The sequence below is a fragment of the Podarcis tiliguerta genome (genome assembly GCF_965153285.1).
Source record: "Podarcis tiliguerta genome assembly, chromosome: 8".
NCBI lineage: Eukaryota > Metazoa > Chordata > Lepidosauria > Squamata > Lacertidae > Podarcis > Podarcis tiliguerta.
In genome coordinates, this window is record NC_139541.1 from 41666324 (window position 1) to 41685145 (window position 18822).

Sequence of the window (18822 nt, forward strand, 5' to 3'; positions counted from 1 at the left end):
TCAAGAAAGAACCTAGCTTAGTTTGCCGTGGTGGCCACCCTGCTGGGGTCACCTGCCTTTTCCAGACGAAAGGCTATGTTGCCTTCCTTGGCATTTATTATTATGTTGCATTCCTCCAGCGGTCTTGCATTTGTTGCTACTTTCTGAGAAATGGCCTGTGGTGTTAGTATGTTGCCATTTTATGAGCCCTGTTCCCTTTTAACAAAACCTATGAGCCTTCCCCCAGGCTTCATTGATTTATTCCTTTATACTTATTAGAAGTTGGGAGATGAACGGAAAGCCACACGGTAGCCCCTTCAAAGCACAGGGGAGCGGGGCTTCGCTGCTTGAGTTGTCTGAGCTGAGCGCGTGATGCTCTTCTGAAATGCCTGGGTCGCCTGAGGTGATGTAAAAAATAATCAGGAAGTCCACCCTGCAGATAAATGAGCGGTCACTCTATACCTTATTGCCTCGAGGATTCCCGATAGCAACCTTCACTTGCTGCTTCTGGTCGGCTAAAGGGAAGAGCCGCTCTGTCCGGTTCGGTCTCTATGGCGTCTGCCGAGTGTCGCCCCACGTGGCCCTCTGGGAGCCGGAAGTGCCGCTAAGGCACGGCGGGAGGCATACCGGCTCTGATTTTCCCCGAGCGAGAGCACCTCTTAGCGTGTGCAGAGCGCCTCCTTAGACCCCGGCGCTCCCAGAGAGGGGCGGGGCACTGTCGCCACAGAGCTCTTCCGTCTTCCTCCCGGCGGCCTCCGCCGGTTCTTGACTTTCTGGCCGGCAGCAGCTTCTGCCTGGTGGGTCCTGGGGAGGGTCGGTGCCTGTTGCGACGAGGCTCTTAGCGGGGATGCTCGGCCGGGCAGGGGAGGCAGGAGGAGCCCGCCTCGTGCTGCGGCAGGTCTGGGACTGCTGGACGGGCTCTCTCTCGCTGCCCGCACCACAATCCCCGGCGACGGCTGAGAGTCGGAGCCCCGCGACCTCCGGAGGTCCCCGGTAGGGAGTGAGGCAGATGTCCGTCTCGCCGCCCCAAAGGATGTGGACCGCCGACGAGGTGGCCGCCCTGTGCTACAGCCACTACGAGGCCCGGCTGCCTAAGCAAGGGAAACCGGCGGCTGGTCGAGAGTGGACTCTGTTGGCGGCGGTGCTGCAGGTGGAGAGCGCAGGTGAGGCTCGGAGAGGACCAGGTGGGCTCTGGCTTCTGCGGCGGGAAGAGGCGCCTTGACCAAAGGGGGGCGCCTTAAAGGGAAACCCAGCGAGGGTTTTTCATTTTCTGGTGTTGGTGTCCAAACTTTCTGTGGCCGTTCTTGATTATTAAGCATCCCAGCCTATTTCCATGGGTCTGCCTGATGCACCGATATGCCTTGCAGGGGTAGCTGTGCTACTGGATATAACCGAGGAGGCTGCTGCTGCCTTCAGCTCCTCCTAGCAGAACTTGGTTGCCCCAAGTGAGTCACCCTAGGTGTGTCCCTGGCTTGTGTGGCAGATCACCTCCCCCCTGACTGGAGAGGATGGCATACTTGAGGGGAAGAGTTCCATTTGGGATTAGGGTGTTGATTCCAATGCTTCAAGAGCTTCTGGTCTCTTTCAGAGCACTTGTGCCAGTTACTGTCATTAAAGCTTTCGGTGGATTAGGACCTGGTTACTTTATCCCATATAAATATCCCCCCCCCCCACCCCCAGCTCTAAGACTTTCAGGAGAGGGGTTTCACTGTTCGCCCGGTCAGCCCCCTGCAAAAAATAAGTGAGCCTCTCTGTGATTCTGTGAAGCCAGGGTGTTTGGTTCTAGAAAAAGGAAGAGAGACAAGAGCTGTGGGTGATTTGGTATCTCCCCTAAAGGGCATTGCACTCAGTGGCAGCACCCAGGCTCTGGAACTCCCTTCCCAGGGAGCCTGGGTGGGCTCTCCCATTGTGCCTTCAACCCTGCAGAATAACAAGAAATAACTTTCATGGGACCATCATCTATTTGGACTTAAGTGTGTGTGTGAAATGAGGGTAAGACACCGCAGAGGCAACTGTGGAACTGCCGTTGCTTCAGCCTTGCTGCTCCTGAGCCTGGCTTTGTGTGGGTGAAGCCCAACCCAAAATTTTCTCTACCCTGCTATGGAGATTGTCTGTCCCTCTTCCAACTACCATTATTTCCCTCCTCAGAAATAAAGGCGATTGTTGCCATGGGAACTGGAACGAAATGCATTGGGCAGTCAGAAATGAGGAAGACTGGTAAGCAGCCCCCTTCCCACCTGCTGGAGCTAGGTCCCCCCTCCTCACAAGCCCCTTGGAATGGAGCAAGGGCAGCTGCACACTGGTGTGGCTTCGTGCTTGGCTTCCTCCTGGAGAGGAACCGTGTCGGGCTTACTCTGTTGGTTTTGGTGGTGGTGCTTCTGCAGGAGACATCCTCAATGACAGTCATGCCGAAGTGGTGGCCAAGAGGAGCTTCCAGAGGTGAGCAATGAGCTTGAGGGTGGACTGGGGGCGGGGGTTGGAAGATTCCCTGGAATGAGCAACTTCTTTGGGGGCCTGCTTATTCCAGCTCTGTGGCCCTTTAAGCCAGCTAAACTTTGCACTTTTCCTTCCTGCAATGCATCTGAGAAAAGAGCAGGACTTGCTTGAATTGGCTGATCAATTATTTTAAGAATTTGTAAACTGCTGTACGTTCAAAGAATACCTGAGCTGCATACAGAAAACAGAATATAAAATGTAGTACAAATTACAAAGCAAAGTTAAGAACACAAAGTCAACCAAAATTTAAAGCTGCAGAAATAGAATTGGTCCATTCTATTTCTGCAGCTTTAAATTTTGGTTATATTCTGTTTTCAAAAGCTTGTGGGGGGGGGGGATAAATTTTCAGTGGACATAAAAAAGTGTTTCTGTCTGGCAAATTAATCTCATCCAACAATGCCTGCAGGTGGGCTCCCACCACCATCTGAATCACCCTTCCACAATAGGGGGATTGGCAACGGGGATAGTTGTCAAGAACCAGAGTAGACCATCTCTGCTGATTGGAGCATCTTCCAGATACATCCCAGTGACAGAATCCAACAGTATGCTAGCAAAGATTCACCCACCTGATATTATAAGCCTGCATTCTAGGGTAGCAGCTCACCCTGCCTAGGTTGTCCTCCCCTAACTTAAGCTTTCATCAGAAGATAGGTTAGTCATACACACCCTCCCCATAGGAATGCTTCTTTCTCATCAAAGATTGCCCTCCAACATCAGGTTATTTCAGCACTCTCATAAATGCAAATTAAAACAAGCAAATGAAGTGGCAGTTTTTCATCAGTCCCAGGGAGGATCACATTAGATTCAGGTGCCCCCAGAAGGGGTACTGCTGGTGATGTCTCTTGTAAAGCAGCTGTCCTCTTGCCCCCCAGGTACCTCCTTCACCAGCTGTGGCTGGCAGCTGTGTGCCAAGAGCCCAGCATCTTCCATCCAGGAATGGAGGAAGGGAAGTGGATTCTCAAACCACACATCACCTTTATTTTTTTCTCCAGCCACACACCTTGTGAGTATGTTAGAACAGCTCTTTTAGTTGGGGGGATCTCTCCCCTTCCCTTGGTGGCCTCCCTTGGAGCCGGGTGGTAGCCTGGCGTGGCTGTGCTGCATTGGTGGAGGTGGAAAGTTCCTGCAGTGAAATTGTGAAAGAGCCTGGCTGCCAAATAGCCCAGCATATCACTGAGCACCTGGGCTGGATATAAAGGTAACTGAATCTCACTGTGGGTAAGCTATAAAAAGGGTGAATTCTACACTATGCATTGTTAGGAAAGGGATTGAAAATAAACGGGCAGTATCTTAATGCCATTATACAAATTTATGAGGAGAGCATGCTTGGAAGACTGTACAGCTCTGGTTGCCTCACCCCAAAAGAGGATGGGTTCTCTGCTCCAGGGAATTTTTCCTCTGTGGGAGAGAGCCCCTGCTTGTCTTTGTCCTCTAAGAGCCCGTCCCCCATTTCTTCTAGGTGGGGATGCTTCAATTATCCCAGTCTTGGAAATGGAAGCACAGCCTTGCCAGCCCCTGAAGCCATCAAAGGCAGCTAAGAGGGGCATCAGTGACTGTGGGCCTCTGGCAGCTGAAAGGGAGTCTGAAGAGACGGCAGCTGACCATTTCCCCAAGAGACAAAAAGTCTGTGGTGCTGAGCTCCCTGCAGAGGACCGTGTAGGAACCAAAGTGGTGGATGTCCACAGAACTGGGGCCAAGTGTGTCCCGGGAGAGGCAGGGGATTCCCAGCAGCCAGGTGGCGACTACCACACCGTGGGGCTTCTACGGATCAAGCCAGGCCGTGGGGCCCAGACAGTCTCCATGTCTTGCAGCGATAAGCTGTTGCGCTGGAATGTCCTTGGCTGCCAGGGAGCCCTCCTGATGCATTTCCTCCAGCAGCCCATCTACTTTTCAGCCTTGGTTGTGGGCCGTTGTCCCTACAGCCAGGAGGCCCTGCAGAGGGCCATTGTTGCAAGGTGAGCAAGTTGTGAGGATGGGGAGGGTATTAGCCAGGAGGGTGGAGCAGCCCATTGCAGTTACTTCTGGGGATCATGCTTGTTTCCTTATTCCAAACACTGGAACGTGTCATGTTGCTGAACGGTGGTTGTGCTCTTCTGTCCCCCAGGGGTCTGCCTGTTTTGTGTTTGCCAGATGGCTTCCAAGTTCAGGAGGTGGAAATCCTGCAGTCCCAGATGGGCTTCATCCACAGCCGTGAAGCAGTCCAAGCCAGCCATGCTCTGCACCAAGGGAAGCTGGTGCCCTGCGGGGCAGGTGGGTGTCTCCAGGGGTGTTTATGAGGGTGCTTGGGCTTTCCCCTTCCCTTGCTTGGAGGTGGTGGCAGAGAGACCCTGCTGTGGGAATTGTTATTGTTTGTATGCATTACCAGAGCCATAAAAGTCTGAGGGCAACGTTGGACGTTGCCATCTAACCAAAGAGACCAACTTGCATTGCAGGGGTTGGACTAGATGACCCTTGGGGTCTCTTCCAACTCTAAAATTGTATGATAAGGAAACTGGAGGTGGGGGTAGAGTGGGGAGCAATAGGTTTCCTTCTGGAAGTTTACTGGGTATTTCTGCTGACTTGATTGATAAACAGATATTATCGGCACAGCAAATAAACTTTGCTGATAAAATTGCTGTTTGTAATAATAGAAAGCAATGCTGGCTGCATTGGAAGGAATAAAATCACCAGGTAAGAGGAAGGGAAAAGAGGAAAAGGAGAGGCAGCAGCTAACTAATGTGTGTGCATTTGGTGTCAGCGCATACCTGGGCAGCCGCCTTCTTCTCAGGGATATGGCCAAAGCACTTGTTGAGATGTCTGGTTCTGAGCTGGGGGTTTTAAGGGAGGGGGGAAGATGCCATTGTGTTACTGCCTAGCGATAGCGTTGCAGGCATTGGGGCAGCAAAAGGCGAAGCTGGTGATCCACAGCTGGTAACAGTGGTAGGAGCAAAGGTCACCGTCTGTTGGGCTGCCTGCAAAAGAATAACCATCTGAGTTGGGGGCTTTACAGGATGGCACTTAGTGTTTCCCTTGCATATTTGCGGCAAGTGACTCCTCCTTCTTCTCTTTCCTCCCAGCTATCAGCTGGAGTGCTGTTCCGGAGAACCCACTCGATGTCACTTCACATGGCTTCAAGCAGGGGTCAACCAAGAAAGTGATTGGAAGCCCAAAGTCCAGGTGTGTGTCACAGGTGGCAGGAGCCACAGCTAGGTAGTGGTGTGTGTGAGAGAGAGAGGCCGATGCAGTCCTTCGGATGATTTCTGTGTGTGCGCTGAGTGAGCCAGACTTGTTGAATTTCAGAGAAGAGGTGAGTCTCAAACCACAAGAGCCTGACTCTTTCAAATGACTTCATTCTGTACCACCCCCACTCTGCTTCTGCTGAACTGGTTTCATGGCAGACATTTTGTCTGGTTTTTAATTTCCTTACCGTTAGTGATAAATGATTCAGGTCAGTTGCTTGGTCTTGCCATAGGAACATAAGAAAAGCCCTAGAGCTGGATTAGGCCAAAAATGGCCCATCTAGCCCTGTGTCCTCACAGTGGCCAACCAGATGCCATAAAGGGAAGCCTACAAGTAGGATCCAAGCACAAACAGAGCATTTTCCCACTCAGGATCCCACCAGCAACTGGTAATCAGAGGCATGTCGCCATCTTGTCTAGTAGTACGCCATCAACATGCCTCCCGCTGTTGAAAGTCATTGTGGCCAAGTGGGCTGTGAAGCATTCTCCGTATGTTTGTGTCTGTGTGTCTAAACGCTGGGATCAAGCAACAGAACTGACACACTTAACATACATTAAATGAAAAACAATGCCTGAAACACACAGTTTACATGAGCTGCAAATGAACATGGACGGTGGCCCACATTGGTTGGAATCACCCTGGAAAGAAATCTCTGCCACGGTGTGGAGCAGGAGCCTGAAGTGTTGCAGCTGTAATCGTAACAGTACCAGCTGCATAGACAATGAGACCATTTATTACTGGGCTGCTTCTAAGGAAATGGGGAAGGAGGCTTGGCATCTCAAGGGAAAGTTTTTAGTCAGCAGCTGATCAGCTTACAGCCTCCCAGGAGACAAAGATCCTCTGAGGAGAAGAGAGTGGACAGTTGTCATTGCAGGGTGAGGGGAGGTGTTGGAGTGTAGCACTTTGGCCCTACAAGGATCTATACTGAGAGTGGCAAAATAACCGTGAGAGATGGTGATGATTAATGAGGGAGTGAGGGCGGTGTTTTCTTCAAATCTACTCAGGGCAGTAGCATTCCAAGCAAGACACATGAGCTTCTCACTGGTATGTGTGCGCGTAGGAACTAGGCAACAGAGTTGGCATGCTTAACATACATGAAATAGAAAATAATCCCCAAGACATACAATCTGTCCCAGGGGGCTGAGTTACCTGCAGTCATTCTAGAAGGGAATCTCGGCCCCAGTGAAACGGGGCATGTGTGTTGCTAAGGGCCAGAGTAATTTCATTACAGGCTTGTTGACAGGCTTGAGGCAGGCTGATCATATAACACCGGACTTGGCACAGCTGCAGTGGCTGCCGGCACATTTCAAAGTGCTGGTTTTAACCTGGAAGGTCCTTTATGGCTCAGGATCCCAATATCCTTCAGAACTCCTTTCTCAATACAAACTTTGGCCTTCACCTGTGGGTGGCAACAAGGGCAAGTTGTTTTGGGGGGGCTTCTCCATCTATGGAGGTCTGTCCTGACACCATCATTAAAATCCTTTTGACACCAGGTTAAAAATTAAGTCATCTTCTTTTGTTGTTTTTCTGCTGGGTTTGTTTGTGGATTATTGGAATTGTTTTATAATTTTTCTTTTTGGCTTTTAATCTTTCCTTAAATTTCTTAGGTACTTTTTTGGTAGTAGATGAAAAATAAGTCACTTAACTAATTATATTAATAATGAGATGTAAAAGCATCAAGAATCAATACCATGTTCCGTTTTGGCAGCCCCACGTGAGAAAGCATAGTCAGAAATGGGAGTCTTATGAGGCAGGATAGCTACAACTCCCAGACTTTAGCCGTAAACATTGTTGAGAAGCAAGTGAGAAATACGACCCAGTGTGTTGTAGTGGGCACAGCCTTGGACTAAGACTTGGGAGACTATGGTGATGATGATGTACCAACACAGGGCACTTTACAACATAAAAACAAAAAAATACATAACTTAGTAACAAACAAACTTTAAAAGGCCATGGATGGTTTAATTAAACAAAGGCCTGGAAGAAGAGGACTGGTTTTGCATGGGGCCTAAAGACATGTAACAAATATATGTAACAAAGGCACCAGGTGAGCCTCGCTGTGGAGAGCATTCCACAAGCAGAGAGCTACCACAGAAAAAGCCCATTCTGGTGTCCCATCTCCCATCATCAACCACAAATCCACAGGCCCACCAGAATGAAGCTACGGAACCACTGGAGGCCAATGGACCACAGTTTGGGAACCCCTGATGTACACCATCTTGAACTCTTTGGAATATAAATGTACTTATCATAATGATGATGCCATTTGTGTACCTACCCCAGTCATCTGATTTTGGGGAGGTGAGATGCTGTGCTAATTCAACTGATAAATCCTGGCAGTTTTAGTTCCTTAAATTTCTCAATCCTTAGGCAGCATGCCTCTATTTTTAAAAGGTTTTTTAATATAATTATCATAAGAACTTGAGCCTCTTCTTAAAACACACTCACACAAGGAAAAAAGCCTTATGATGGCAGATTCCCTCATAGATTGCCAATTGCACCAGTCTCCTTTGGGCATTAGGTGTTATGAATCCCTGTCAACCTGGAGATATCAATTTCTGAAAAAGCAGAGGTCTTGCAAGAAGCTTTTTTGCAGTGGCCTTTGGGGACAGAAACTTGACAAAGCAGCACTTCAACCAACAAGCTGGCACCCTTGTTTCCTTTTGCAATGAGACTTATGATCAGAATTTGGTCTTCTGTTGCCGATAGGTCTCAAATCTGCAAGGTGGAACTCTTTCATGCATTCCTGAAGCTGGCGGCCAGCATTCCACAGGAAAAACTGCCAAAAACTCTCAGGTGAGGAATTTCCCACTGCCTTTTAACTGCTGCATGCTCCACTTCTCCGACAGCAGGAGGGCCCCATTTTCTCCCTCTACCACCATGGGGTTGGCAACTTTTCCCTTTGAAAGGTAAATTGACCAATGGGAAAAGTGAGCCAGTGGACAGAGCTAAAGTCCAAAGCAGCTGGCATTTGTTGGACTGCTGAGTTTGTTTAGCTCTTTCTCTCTCGCCTTGTACTGCTCCATCCCTTTGGGCTGCCTGCAGCAAGGCTGTGAGCCAGTTTTGAAACTCAGTTCTATGGGGATTGTATCCTTTCTTTTTAATAGAAAACACTGTATCATTGTTCTTTCCCAAGCTTTCCCTCCTGTATGCTACCCACTTTCTGTTTAGCTGCATCTCCCTGTACTGAATGGCTTTCCCCTGCGGTGTCTTACAAGCTTTGCATTAATGCTATGTTTGCTTTGGCTGTATTGAGGTTGCGTGCAGACACTTCCAGGGCCAGGCTCTCGTCTTCCCTGTTCTAACACACTCCTGCCAGCACCTGCTTCTGCAGGCTGCCTAGATGTGCTGTGTGTACTAAGAGGTATGCTGGCCCCCATACTGCTTGCATAACTTCTCCTTCCTCAAACATATTTTGGGCTTTGCTTAGTTTTGCAATTTCCTGGGGTTTTGTTTGCACTTTGCCTGTTTCCTGTCTCTCTGTACCCTTGAGGCAGAGACTGGTGCCCAGGCAGCTGGTTCTGATTTGACACGGTTGTCCCTCCCTGTGGGCAGGAGGGGGCAGTATTTCTATATTCAGGTAACTTGGCCTTCTTCCTGCACACTTTGATGGGGCAGGAGCTGCTGAAGACAGTGGGCCTCTGCCCTGTTCACCTTGGGTGCTTAACTTCCCTTCTGGTTCAGCCACAGAGTGCCCAGAGAGGAGCAAAAGCTGCCCTTCTTCAGCAAAGTTGCTGGCAAGAGCAGGGCTGGACATAGCTAAGTTGGTGTGCTGGATACAGTTGGTGTTTTGATACTCTATGGTGGGCAGCAGCTGCATGGCTTTAAAAATAAATAATGGTTACATAATAAACATTGGCTGAGTGCAAAGCTTTTGTTCTGGCCTCAGCCTGCCTCACAGCCTTTCAGATGTCCGCAGATATCCCCTCCCACAAAACGCAGCCAAAGCTGTCAACAGCCTACTCCAGTCCCTGCAAAAACACCAAGTTTCCTTTTATCCTGCTACCCTCCACCTTCAGCAACTTGCCAAGTAGGTGGTATGTACACAAGCTGGCTCCTGCTGCTGAGTATCCCACTTTGTGGGTGTTCGTATGGCCTCCTCTGGGCCTCTCCCTTGCAAGGCAAACACAGGCAGAGCTGCTTGTGACCATTTCTATACCAAAACGTTTTATTGCAGCCCTTGGCCATGAAGTTTTTGTGTGGTTGTTGAATGTTTGCTATTTGTTGGGCTAAGCATGGCCTGAGTGGTGATGATATCCTTTGTTTACAAAGAGCTGGGAGGGGGGAGCAAGGCAGGACAGTGACCCATTCCAGGACTGTTTGTTTCTCCTCAGAGAGAAGAAATTAAAGACTTACTGGGAGTATAAGGAAGCCGCTGCCAGTTACCAAGAAGCCTGGAAAGCACTGCACAGCCAAGCTTTGGGCTGCTGGGTGAGGAACAGTCGTGATTACCTGCACTTCACGTGAGAGGAGGAAGTTGCACTGTGACACCTGGCTCAGAGCCAAGACTGCCTCACCTAGGGGGTGGGATGTTACTGGTCCCTCCTGTGACTGACAGGCATAGATTGAAACTTGAAAGATAAATATTCTTGAAACTTATTTTTAAACCACCACGACCGCTACATACTTAGCCACCACCACCCTTTACATTTTAACAAAAGGGCATACAACGGTACCTCGGGTTACATATGCTCCAGGTTACATACGCTTCAGGTTACAGACTCCGCGAACCCAGAAATAGTACCTCGGGTTAAGAACTTTGCTTCAGGATGAGAACAGAAATTGCGTGGCGGCGGCGGTGCAGCAGCAGCGGGAGGCCCCATTAGCTAAAGTGGCACTTCAGGTTAAGAACAGTTTCAGGTTAAGAACGGACCTCCGGAACGAATTAAGTACTTAACCCGAGGTATCACTGTACTAAAACAAGGTAGCAGCCCATTAACCCTGTTACTTAATTGTCACAGCATGGTCTTTTTTGTTTTTGTCTTTCTGTAACTTGGGTGTGACTGAGGTTATCAAGTCAGGCTGAGATTGCAAACAGCTCTTTGCAAATCTATTGTTAATTAACTGTAGTAGATAAAAAGTGGGATCTCCAATTGTGTAATGTTTGCAGTTCTGGTGCTCGATATGAATAATTTTAATTGTATACTCATTTTAAGAAGTTATTTAGGCTTTTGTTGACAGGAGTTTTAGAAACTTATTAAGTACAGTAAGCCTGCAACTTATGCACATTTAACTTGTGTGCATTCAGCTTTATGCACTTTGCAATTAAAAAAAAAAAAAAGACTTTGGCAATCCCACCCACTGTTGCACCCAATGTGTTTTGATTGTACAGGATTTTTGGCTTTAGGTGTGATTCCTGGAACGTAACCCCAGCATAGATTGCGGTCCTGCTGTACAGGACAGATTGAAAGTGACTGTTGCATGCTGGTTATTTGAACTGGTTGGAACTCAAACATAAATGCTTAGAGCAGGGGTCATCAGTGTGCCCTCAGATGTTGCTGGACCAATCCAGTCATCCTTTACCACTGACCATGTAGTAGTGCAACAATCTGGAGGGTCCCATGTTTGTTTTCTCTGGCTCAAGAGCCTAGTGCTGTTAAAATAAGCCATTTAGGAGTTGTTCTACTGAAGCAAGCTAGGCTACTTTGTATAGTAAACAATTCCATTTAGCTTATCAGCTTTTGGAGAATTTTGAGGTCATCACAGCAACTGTCTAAACTGGATTGTGAGGATGAATGCATTATTCAAAATGTATCCTGTGACAGCAATGGATTACACAGCTGTGTTTTAGTATGGCTCATAGAGGTGAGTGTAATTGATAGACCTGTGCAACAAAGGCACCAGGGGATGAACACCAAGGAGAGGAAGTCCATTGCTGCTGCAGGAAGGGGAAGGAGGCCAGCTCACTCCTCAAAGATTTAAAGAGCGGCCTGATTTTCTCATGAGTGCCAACATATTACTGCATAGGATTATGGGGCCAGCCATCATTGTAAATGCAGCCTTGGGGGAGGTGAAGAATGTCACAGGGCTTGTGAAACTTCCTCATGCCCATCCTGCTTATTCACTGAAAACCTACGTAATTAATTGATCCAATCTGCCATAGCTGGCTGCCTCTTTGTTAATTATAAACAAAGTACCCACCAAGCCGGATAGATGACTAATAACATGTGATGTAATGCTAGTTTTCATGACATCGTTAAGGTGTGCTTAGAACAGAATTGGCTACATCTGGAATCTACCTGCTTTTTGGATGTGGAGAGCAAATATGACCACCTCCATGACTGGAGCTAGATATATCTGTCTTTGCTCTGAATACTATCACTACAACATGGTTATTGATTTGTTGTTGTTTAGTCATTTAGTCGTGCCCGACTCTTTGTGACCCCATGGACCAGAGCACGCCAGGCACTCCTGTCTTCCACTGCCTCCCGCAGTTTGGTCAAACTCATGCTGGTAGCTTCGAGAACACTATCCAGCCATCTCATCATCTGTCGTCCCCTTCTCCTTGTGCCCTCCATCTTTCCCAACATCAGGGTCTTTTCCAGGGAGTCTTCTCTTCTCATGAGGTGGCCAAAGTATTGGAGCCTCAGCTTCACGATCTGACCTTCCAGTGAGCACTCAGGGCTGATTTCCTTAAGAATGGGGAGAGGTTTGATCTTCTTGCAGTCCATGGGACTCTCAAGAGTCTCCTCCAGCACTATAATTCAAAAGCATCAATTCTTCGGCGATCAGCCTTCTTTATGGTCCATCTCTCACTTCCATACATCACTATTTGGAATACCATAGCTTTTACTATATGGACCTTTGTTGGCAAGGTGATGTCAAGGTTATTGATTAGCCTTTGTCAATCAAGAATTATAGCCAGAGCAAGCCTCATGCCTATTGTGTACCTTGAAAGATACATCCATGTATCTTCCCTTTTATTTCCAAATAAAATGGAAATAAGACTGTTCCATAACTGCCAAATAATTAGGCATGGGTAGCATTCAGCTGACAGCTGCAAAACGTTGTTACATATTATTAATTTTTTTTAAAAAAAAATGAGGACCGGGTGACGCTGTGGGTTAAACCACAGAGCCTAGGGCTTGCCGATCAGAAGGTCGGCAGTTCGAATCCCCGCAATGGGGTGAGCTCCCATTGCTCGGCCCTAGCTCCTGCCAACCTTAACAGTTCAAAAGCACGTCAAAGTGCAAGTAGATAGGTACCACTCTGACGGGAAGGTAAACGGCGTTTCCGTGCGCTGCTCTGGTCCGCCAGAAGAGGCTCAGTCATGCTGGCCACATGACCCGAAAGCTGTACACCAGCTCCCTTGGCCAATAAAGTGAGATGAGTGCCGCAACCCCAGAGTATGCCATGACTGGACCTAATGGTCAGGGGCCCCTTTACCTTTATTATAAAAATAAGACTCTCCACCACCCCTTGTTAAAGAAAGGAATGCAGGGACCTGTCTCCAGATATTAAATAATCCTACAAAGGAAAGTCCTGTCCGATCACTCTTCAAAGTCCCTCACCAAAAGCTCAAGGAAACTTATCTGGCTCCTAAAGAGGAAGAGTGTGAAGCAACTTATTGGAGGTCTTCTCACAGTCTGAGAAATGCCTAGATCTGCAAAAGCAGCTGCTTCAGTGCTCACAGCTTATGTCATAGGACAGACGCAGGCTCACCCCTTGTAAAGATTGACCTCATAAGACTGTGTGTTAGAAAGTGAGGCTGAAGTAACATAGAACTGAAACATATTTGTGAGAGGAATTTTAATCAGTTTCCTCTAGCAAAATTCATCAAGAGGAAGACACTAGCCAAAATCAACATATTAGCATCTTGAGACTGTTTGTAACAATCTAGAAGCGCCCTTACTATGAAACTGTAATAATTAATAATTAGTCAAACCTTCATTTCAAAATCCCCCTCCCCCCCTCACTTTAATCCCTCAACTACCTTGCTTCAGTATTTAAATAATGTCAGTATATGTGTTCCAGAGGAGAGAGACTATGGAATTTACAGCTATGAGTACAATGGGGAAATAAAACTTTCATAAATTACCAGGCTAACAAAAATCTATCCATATATTAAATCAACCCAGTGACAGATGCAGGATGTGCCCCGGGGTCATGATCACAAACAAGAGGCTATTTACAAGACACAAGAGGGAAGGAGATGCAATCAGATGCCAAAGGTGTTTTCTCCACTATAGGCCACATACAGGAAGCCATCCTCGTCCTTCTCCTTCTCGTAAAGCTGTCCCATTGTCAGGCTGAAGGTAAGAAGACAAGACAGTGAGGAACTTGCTAGGGTATCAAAGGAGTCTACATAGCAACTAAGAGGGAATGCAAACTGAATGGAAGCCCAGGCAATTCTTTAAACAGGACCTTTTCTACTTGTACCATGTGTGTCTGTAATGATTACTTGCAGCCTCTAGAATTTCTGGTAGCAGAATGTTATCAGAATATCCCTTCGCAAGAGAGGGGAAGGGATAGCACCCTGGTTCAGGAGGTTATGAGAGAGATGGCTGGAGGCAGAGTGTGGAAGGCTACAGAACACATCTCTCTCTCATCCTGTGTTTTTGGTTGCCCAGGATCTTATTGTTTCATCTGGTATTTTATCTTCTGGTGTTTATATTTTGTGTGTGTCTATGTGTGTGTGTAAATAATTTGCTGTCTTTTTGTAAACTGCTTAGAGGCTGTTCTGGTATTAAGCTCAATATAAATTCCTGTTAAGCTGCAACATTTTACAAAGATTGAAGTTCATGACAAAAGATTAAAATGTTATCTACCTCTTGAGAAATTCAATCTGTAATCTAATAAAAATATGAAGGTTAAAAAAAAAGCCTGGCAAAAATAAATGAACAGAAGCACACTAGATCTATACTTGGGCTGTAATCTTAGAAGTTATGCCTACAGAATTCTAGTGGGCTTACTTCTGAGTAGGCAGGCATAGGATTGAATTAATTGTTTAAAACCATAAAATACTGATCCTCTAACATCATGAATTTGGCATAAGGGGTTAACTTCTGACTTAATACTAGGGTTTGGGTAAGATGTAGTCCTCAGCCTTATTTCATGTGAGTAAGGGAAACTTTGAAGGAAAAAATGGCAGAGAGATTAAAGAAAAAGAATAAACATTTCTACTCCCCAAATCAGTTACAAGCATTACAGATTTTTCTATAGCAAGCACTGTGTCCACCTGAGTAATCCTGCATATTCCTGTATACACAACTCGAGCTCTGCTATTCACGCTGCTCTGAAATTAGGAACATTTGTGTATTCTAAACTATCATGGTAATTTCCTTTTCTTCATGACTGGAATTAACACTAGTTCTGTCTCTGAACAGACATTGGCTGCAGTAAGCAAAAGTTATGGATTGCTGGGGTGGGGCTGGAGCAAAACGAGCAGAAATGGTTTAGAAAAAGTATCCTATCTGAGAAAAATGCACTAAATCATGTTTTAATTCTATAACCAGACACTTTGTGGAGAGTTGAGGAGGAAGATTAGAACACCACAACCCATCAAAACTCAGCTATACATAGCCTAACATAGTTAGACTACAGTAGCACCCCCATAGGAAAATAAATATATGAGAGCCCACCTGTATGATGCCTCAGGTTCCAGAACAGAAGAAAGGCAGGAGGTATATCCATAAATAAGAAAACCACATACACTCTCAGCTGGCCCCACCAGCCAGCCAGGTGTAAGCTGCAGCCATGGGCCACTGGAGGAAAACTGCTGCTAAAACCCACAACAAAAGAAATTCTTGCCCTTATGATGACTAAGTAAAAGGGTTAAAGACTACTCGTTTTTTTAAAACTGGGGAGCATATTTCTACATCCCCTCTTAGCCAGCGGAAGGTGCAGCCAAGGCAAAAGCAGGGAGAACCACCTTGCCCTCCTCCCTCCACCTGTAGCAATTAGCTAGAAATAAAAGATTTAAGCTTTTATTTCAACCCTAGTTACCAGAAAGGAGAAGGAGCAGAAAAGGTTAACTCCTTCCCTGACAAGCTGCACATTCCATGAAGATTTTATCCCCACACAGGCTGTGGAGTGGTGGCAGCAGACTTCTATTAGAGTCAATATAAAGCTTTCTGAAAGCCTAATTGCAGTGAGAATGTGTTTCTTGAATGGGGTGGGGGTATCACAGTGCACAGGAAGGGCAAGGCTAGGATGAGGAAAGGACACCAAGGCTTGGATGCAGAGGTCCTAAGGATGGATGGATCCAGTCTTTGGACCAAGAGTTCCCCGCCTCTCTTAATGGAAGCAGAATATTCAGGAGATGCCTGGGCAACCTCTCACTGCTTGGCTATGCGTGTATGATGCAAGCATAGTTTGCCAGGAACCGGACAGCTTACAAACAACTGTAAGAGCTGTCTCAGTCAGTAGGGCATGAGACTCTCAATCTCAGGGTTATGGGCAAAATATTCCTGCACTTCAGGGGATTGGACTAATGACCCTCATTGTCCATTTCAACTCTGATTCTGGATCAGGCCAAAAACCCATCCAGCCTAGCATCCAAGTGCCTATGGGAAGCTCGAAAGCTGGACCTGGATGCAACAGCACTCTCCCCACCCATGATTCCTCTGAGGAATGAATAGTCATTCATACTCCAAAATCAGAGATGGAAAATATCTAGCCATCCAGATATTGCTGGATTACAACTCCTTTCAGCCCAAGCCACCATGACTAAGAGTGAGGGGTGATAAGAATTGCAATTTAGCAATGTATGAAGGACCACATGTTAATCACCCCTGCCCTAGATCATCTCAGCTGAGGCTGCAAACCACTTCCTTTCCCTTGGAGTGAAGAAGCCAATTTCACATTGAACATACAACTGCAAAGACTGGAAACAGCTATTTCAGGACACAAGCCAAAGTGCCCTGGAGGACCATGCCATTTTAGACAGCTGGTCATCAGCTTTGTTTTCCATGAGAAAACGGCAGCTGTTGTCCTTGAAGAAGGAAGATCCTCACCTGGATTGCGGGACAGTCTTGTCTACAAAGAGGAATATTGCCTTCTCAGATGGCAGTTGAATCCTCTTCCGGATGATCCACATAAACTGAGCCACAGTTATGTCAGATGGAACCAGGTACTTCCGCTTGTCAATGTCCACAATCTGAGAGCCTGAGACCTTTTCAACAATCACCTGCCCAAAGGACAATGGAGAGGGATAAAATGGAGGGGGACAGGATACATCAGAACATTAACACCAGGACAATATACACAATGGCAGTTGGAGAGGCTCAGCAGAAAAAATGATAGACAAGACCAACCACAGCATGTCACAACCTCTTCTCAGTTCTCTGAAATTCAAAGGGAGGGAGGACTTTGGCACTCAAGGTTAAGCCACAAGGGCCTTTTCCCAAACTTCAATCAGTGGCTGCCCCAACCATATCCTTTCCTGGAGGGCTCTGATACAGCCAGTGTCACATAATCCTTGATGGCATTAAGGCTAGACCACAGCCATGTGTTCTATGAGGTGTTTGGAACTTCCATTGTTTCCCACTCTCTCAATATTGGAACCCTGTAGGGGTAATCCGATGAAGCTAAATCCTAGAAGATATAGGACAGACAAAAAAAAAGTACTTCTGCACATAATCCATAGTTTAGCGATAGAATTTGCTCCCACAATATGTTGTGGCGGATTCTCCTTCATTTGAGGTTTTTAAGCAGAGGTTGGATGGCCATCTGTCATGGATGCTTTAGTTAAGATTCCTACATCACTGGGAGTTTGATTAGATGACCCTTGGTGTCCTTTCCTGCAGTTCTATGATGGTAACCAACTTGGTTGGCTTTAAATGGAATTTAGACAAATAGATGATGAATATAGCTATCAATAGCTACTAGCCACAGTGGTTATGTGTATCACCAGGAGCAGAGGCCTTAGGCGTTTGATTAAAAGATATGGTGAATCACAAGTGGGAAGAGGTCTATGGCTCCCATATCCTTGTCCTGGGCTTCCTATTGGAGCATCTGTTTGGCCAGTGTGCAAACTGTTATTTGAGTAGCCAAGAATCTATGGAAAAGTAAATGATATTTTTCCAATTCTAGCATATTATTCTAGCAGCTGTTAACAATTTATTATTTCCCTTCCCTTTTTGTGATAAGTTATCCTTAAGATAATCAAACAACATTACCATATGGTCTTTGGGAGGATTATAGTTCCCCCTTTTTGGTACAACTAAATCTCAGAATATCTGAATTTCTGTACACATCCACATAAAGGGGAACCCGTTTATGCCGGGAATGGAAGATCCAGGGGAATGTCTTCCCTCGCTCCCTTCCTCCGCTTTACAGGCCTAAGTCAAAGATTCCTACCAACCGGGCGAGGCACTGGGCGGACAGAAAACGGGCAAGATGCTCGGGCCAAACAGGCTGTTTGTTGCTTCGTTTCCGCAGGGCGGATTTCGAACGGGAGCCAACCTGCACCGATGCTGAAGAGGCCCAGCCCACCGAAACCCCACCCCGCGCGGACCTTCCGGCCTCCTCCCCGAAAGGCGAAGTAGCGGCCGCGAGAGACTTACCGGGACGCGGTCAGGGTACTTGGCCCGGATCTTGGCGGACTCCACGCAGCGGTGCTCTGCGGAGACAAACGAGGGAGGCGCGTCAGGAGGGGCCGAGAGAGACTCCGGCCGGCGCCCCCGCCCCGCCCTTCCCACCCCCCGACCCGCGGCGCTGCGCGTGTGGCGAGAGAGACGCCCCTCCCCCCCCCCCGAGGCCGGGGACCAGGCCAGGCCTCATCCCTGGAGAAGGCGGCGGCGGCGGCGGCGGCCTCCCTCCTCCTGGCCCCTCACCCAGCGCGTGGTCCTCCTTGAACATCCACTTCATGGCGCCGGTGCGGGCGGGCGGGGGAAGGAAGGGAGGGGCCGGCCTGTCGGTCTTCCTCTCGGTCCGTCGGGCCCGTAGTGCCACCGTCACAACAACAACAACGACGACGAGCAGCAGCAGCCACCACTACGGCACGTCGGGCGGGACTTCCGGCTCACCGTTTCCCGGCAACCACTCGGGAGCCAGGACTTCCAGAAGGTGGGGCGGAGCGGGACGGCGCAGTGGTCACGTCGCGAGGCCCGGCCCTCCGCGCATACATCTTCGCGCCCTTCCCGCGCTGATTGGTTGACAGCGCCTGACCCGCAGTGGCGCGCGGCT

General features: G+C 47.8%; 2 protein-coding genes across 3 annotated transcripts; one reads left to right on the forward strand and one right to left on the reverse strand.

Moving 5' to 3' along the window:
• Positions 1-270: 270 nt before the first annotated feature.
• ADAT1 (adenosine deaminase tRNA specific 1) lies at positions 271-14327 on the forward strand. 2 transcript variants are annotated; one of them, XM_083452549.1, is made up of 10 exons: positions 271-1142; positions 2128-2196; positions 2364-2418; positions 3348-3478; positions 3935-4430; positions 4580-4725; positions 5532-5631; positions 8404-8490; positions 10029-12025; positions 12521-14327. In XM_083452549.1, exons 1-9 carry the CDS (start codon positions 989-991, stop codon positions 10159-10161), a joined length of 1371 nt encoding a protein of 456 aa, XP_083308675.1. In that variant the 5' UTR covers positions 271-988; the 3' UTR covers positions 10162-12025; positions 12521-14327. The 2 variants fall into 2 exon arrangements, with proteins under 2 accessions (XP_083308675.1, XP_083308676.1); XM_083452550.1 differs by lacking the exon at positions 2364-2418 and having other exon boundaries at positions 274-1142.
• On the reverse strand, positions 13429-18606 carry GABARAPL2 (GABA type A receptor associated protein like 2). Its single transcript, XM_083452604.1, has 4 exons — positions 18471-18606; positions 18201-18256; positions 16650-16822; positions 13429-13943 (listed from the first exon to the last, which is right to left on the reverse strand). The coding sequence occupies exons 1-4, from the start codon at positions 18502-18504 to the stop codon at positions 13853-13855; spliced, it is 354 nt and encodes a 117-aa protein (XP_083308730.1). The 5' UTR covers positions 18505-18606; the 3' UTR covers positions 13429-13852.
• Positions 18607-18822: the final 216 nt, after the last annotated feature.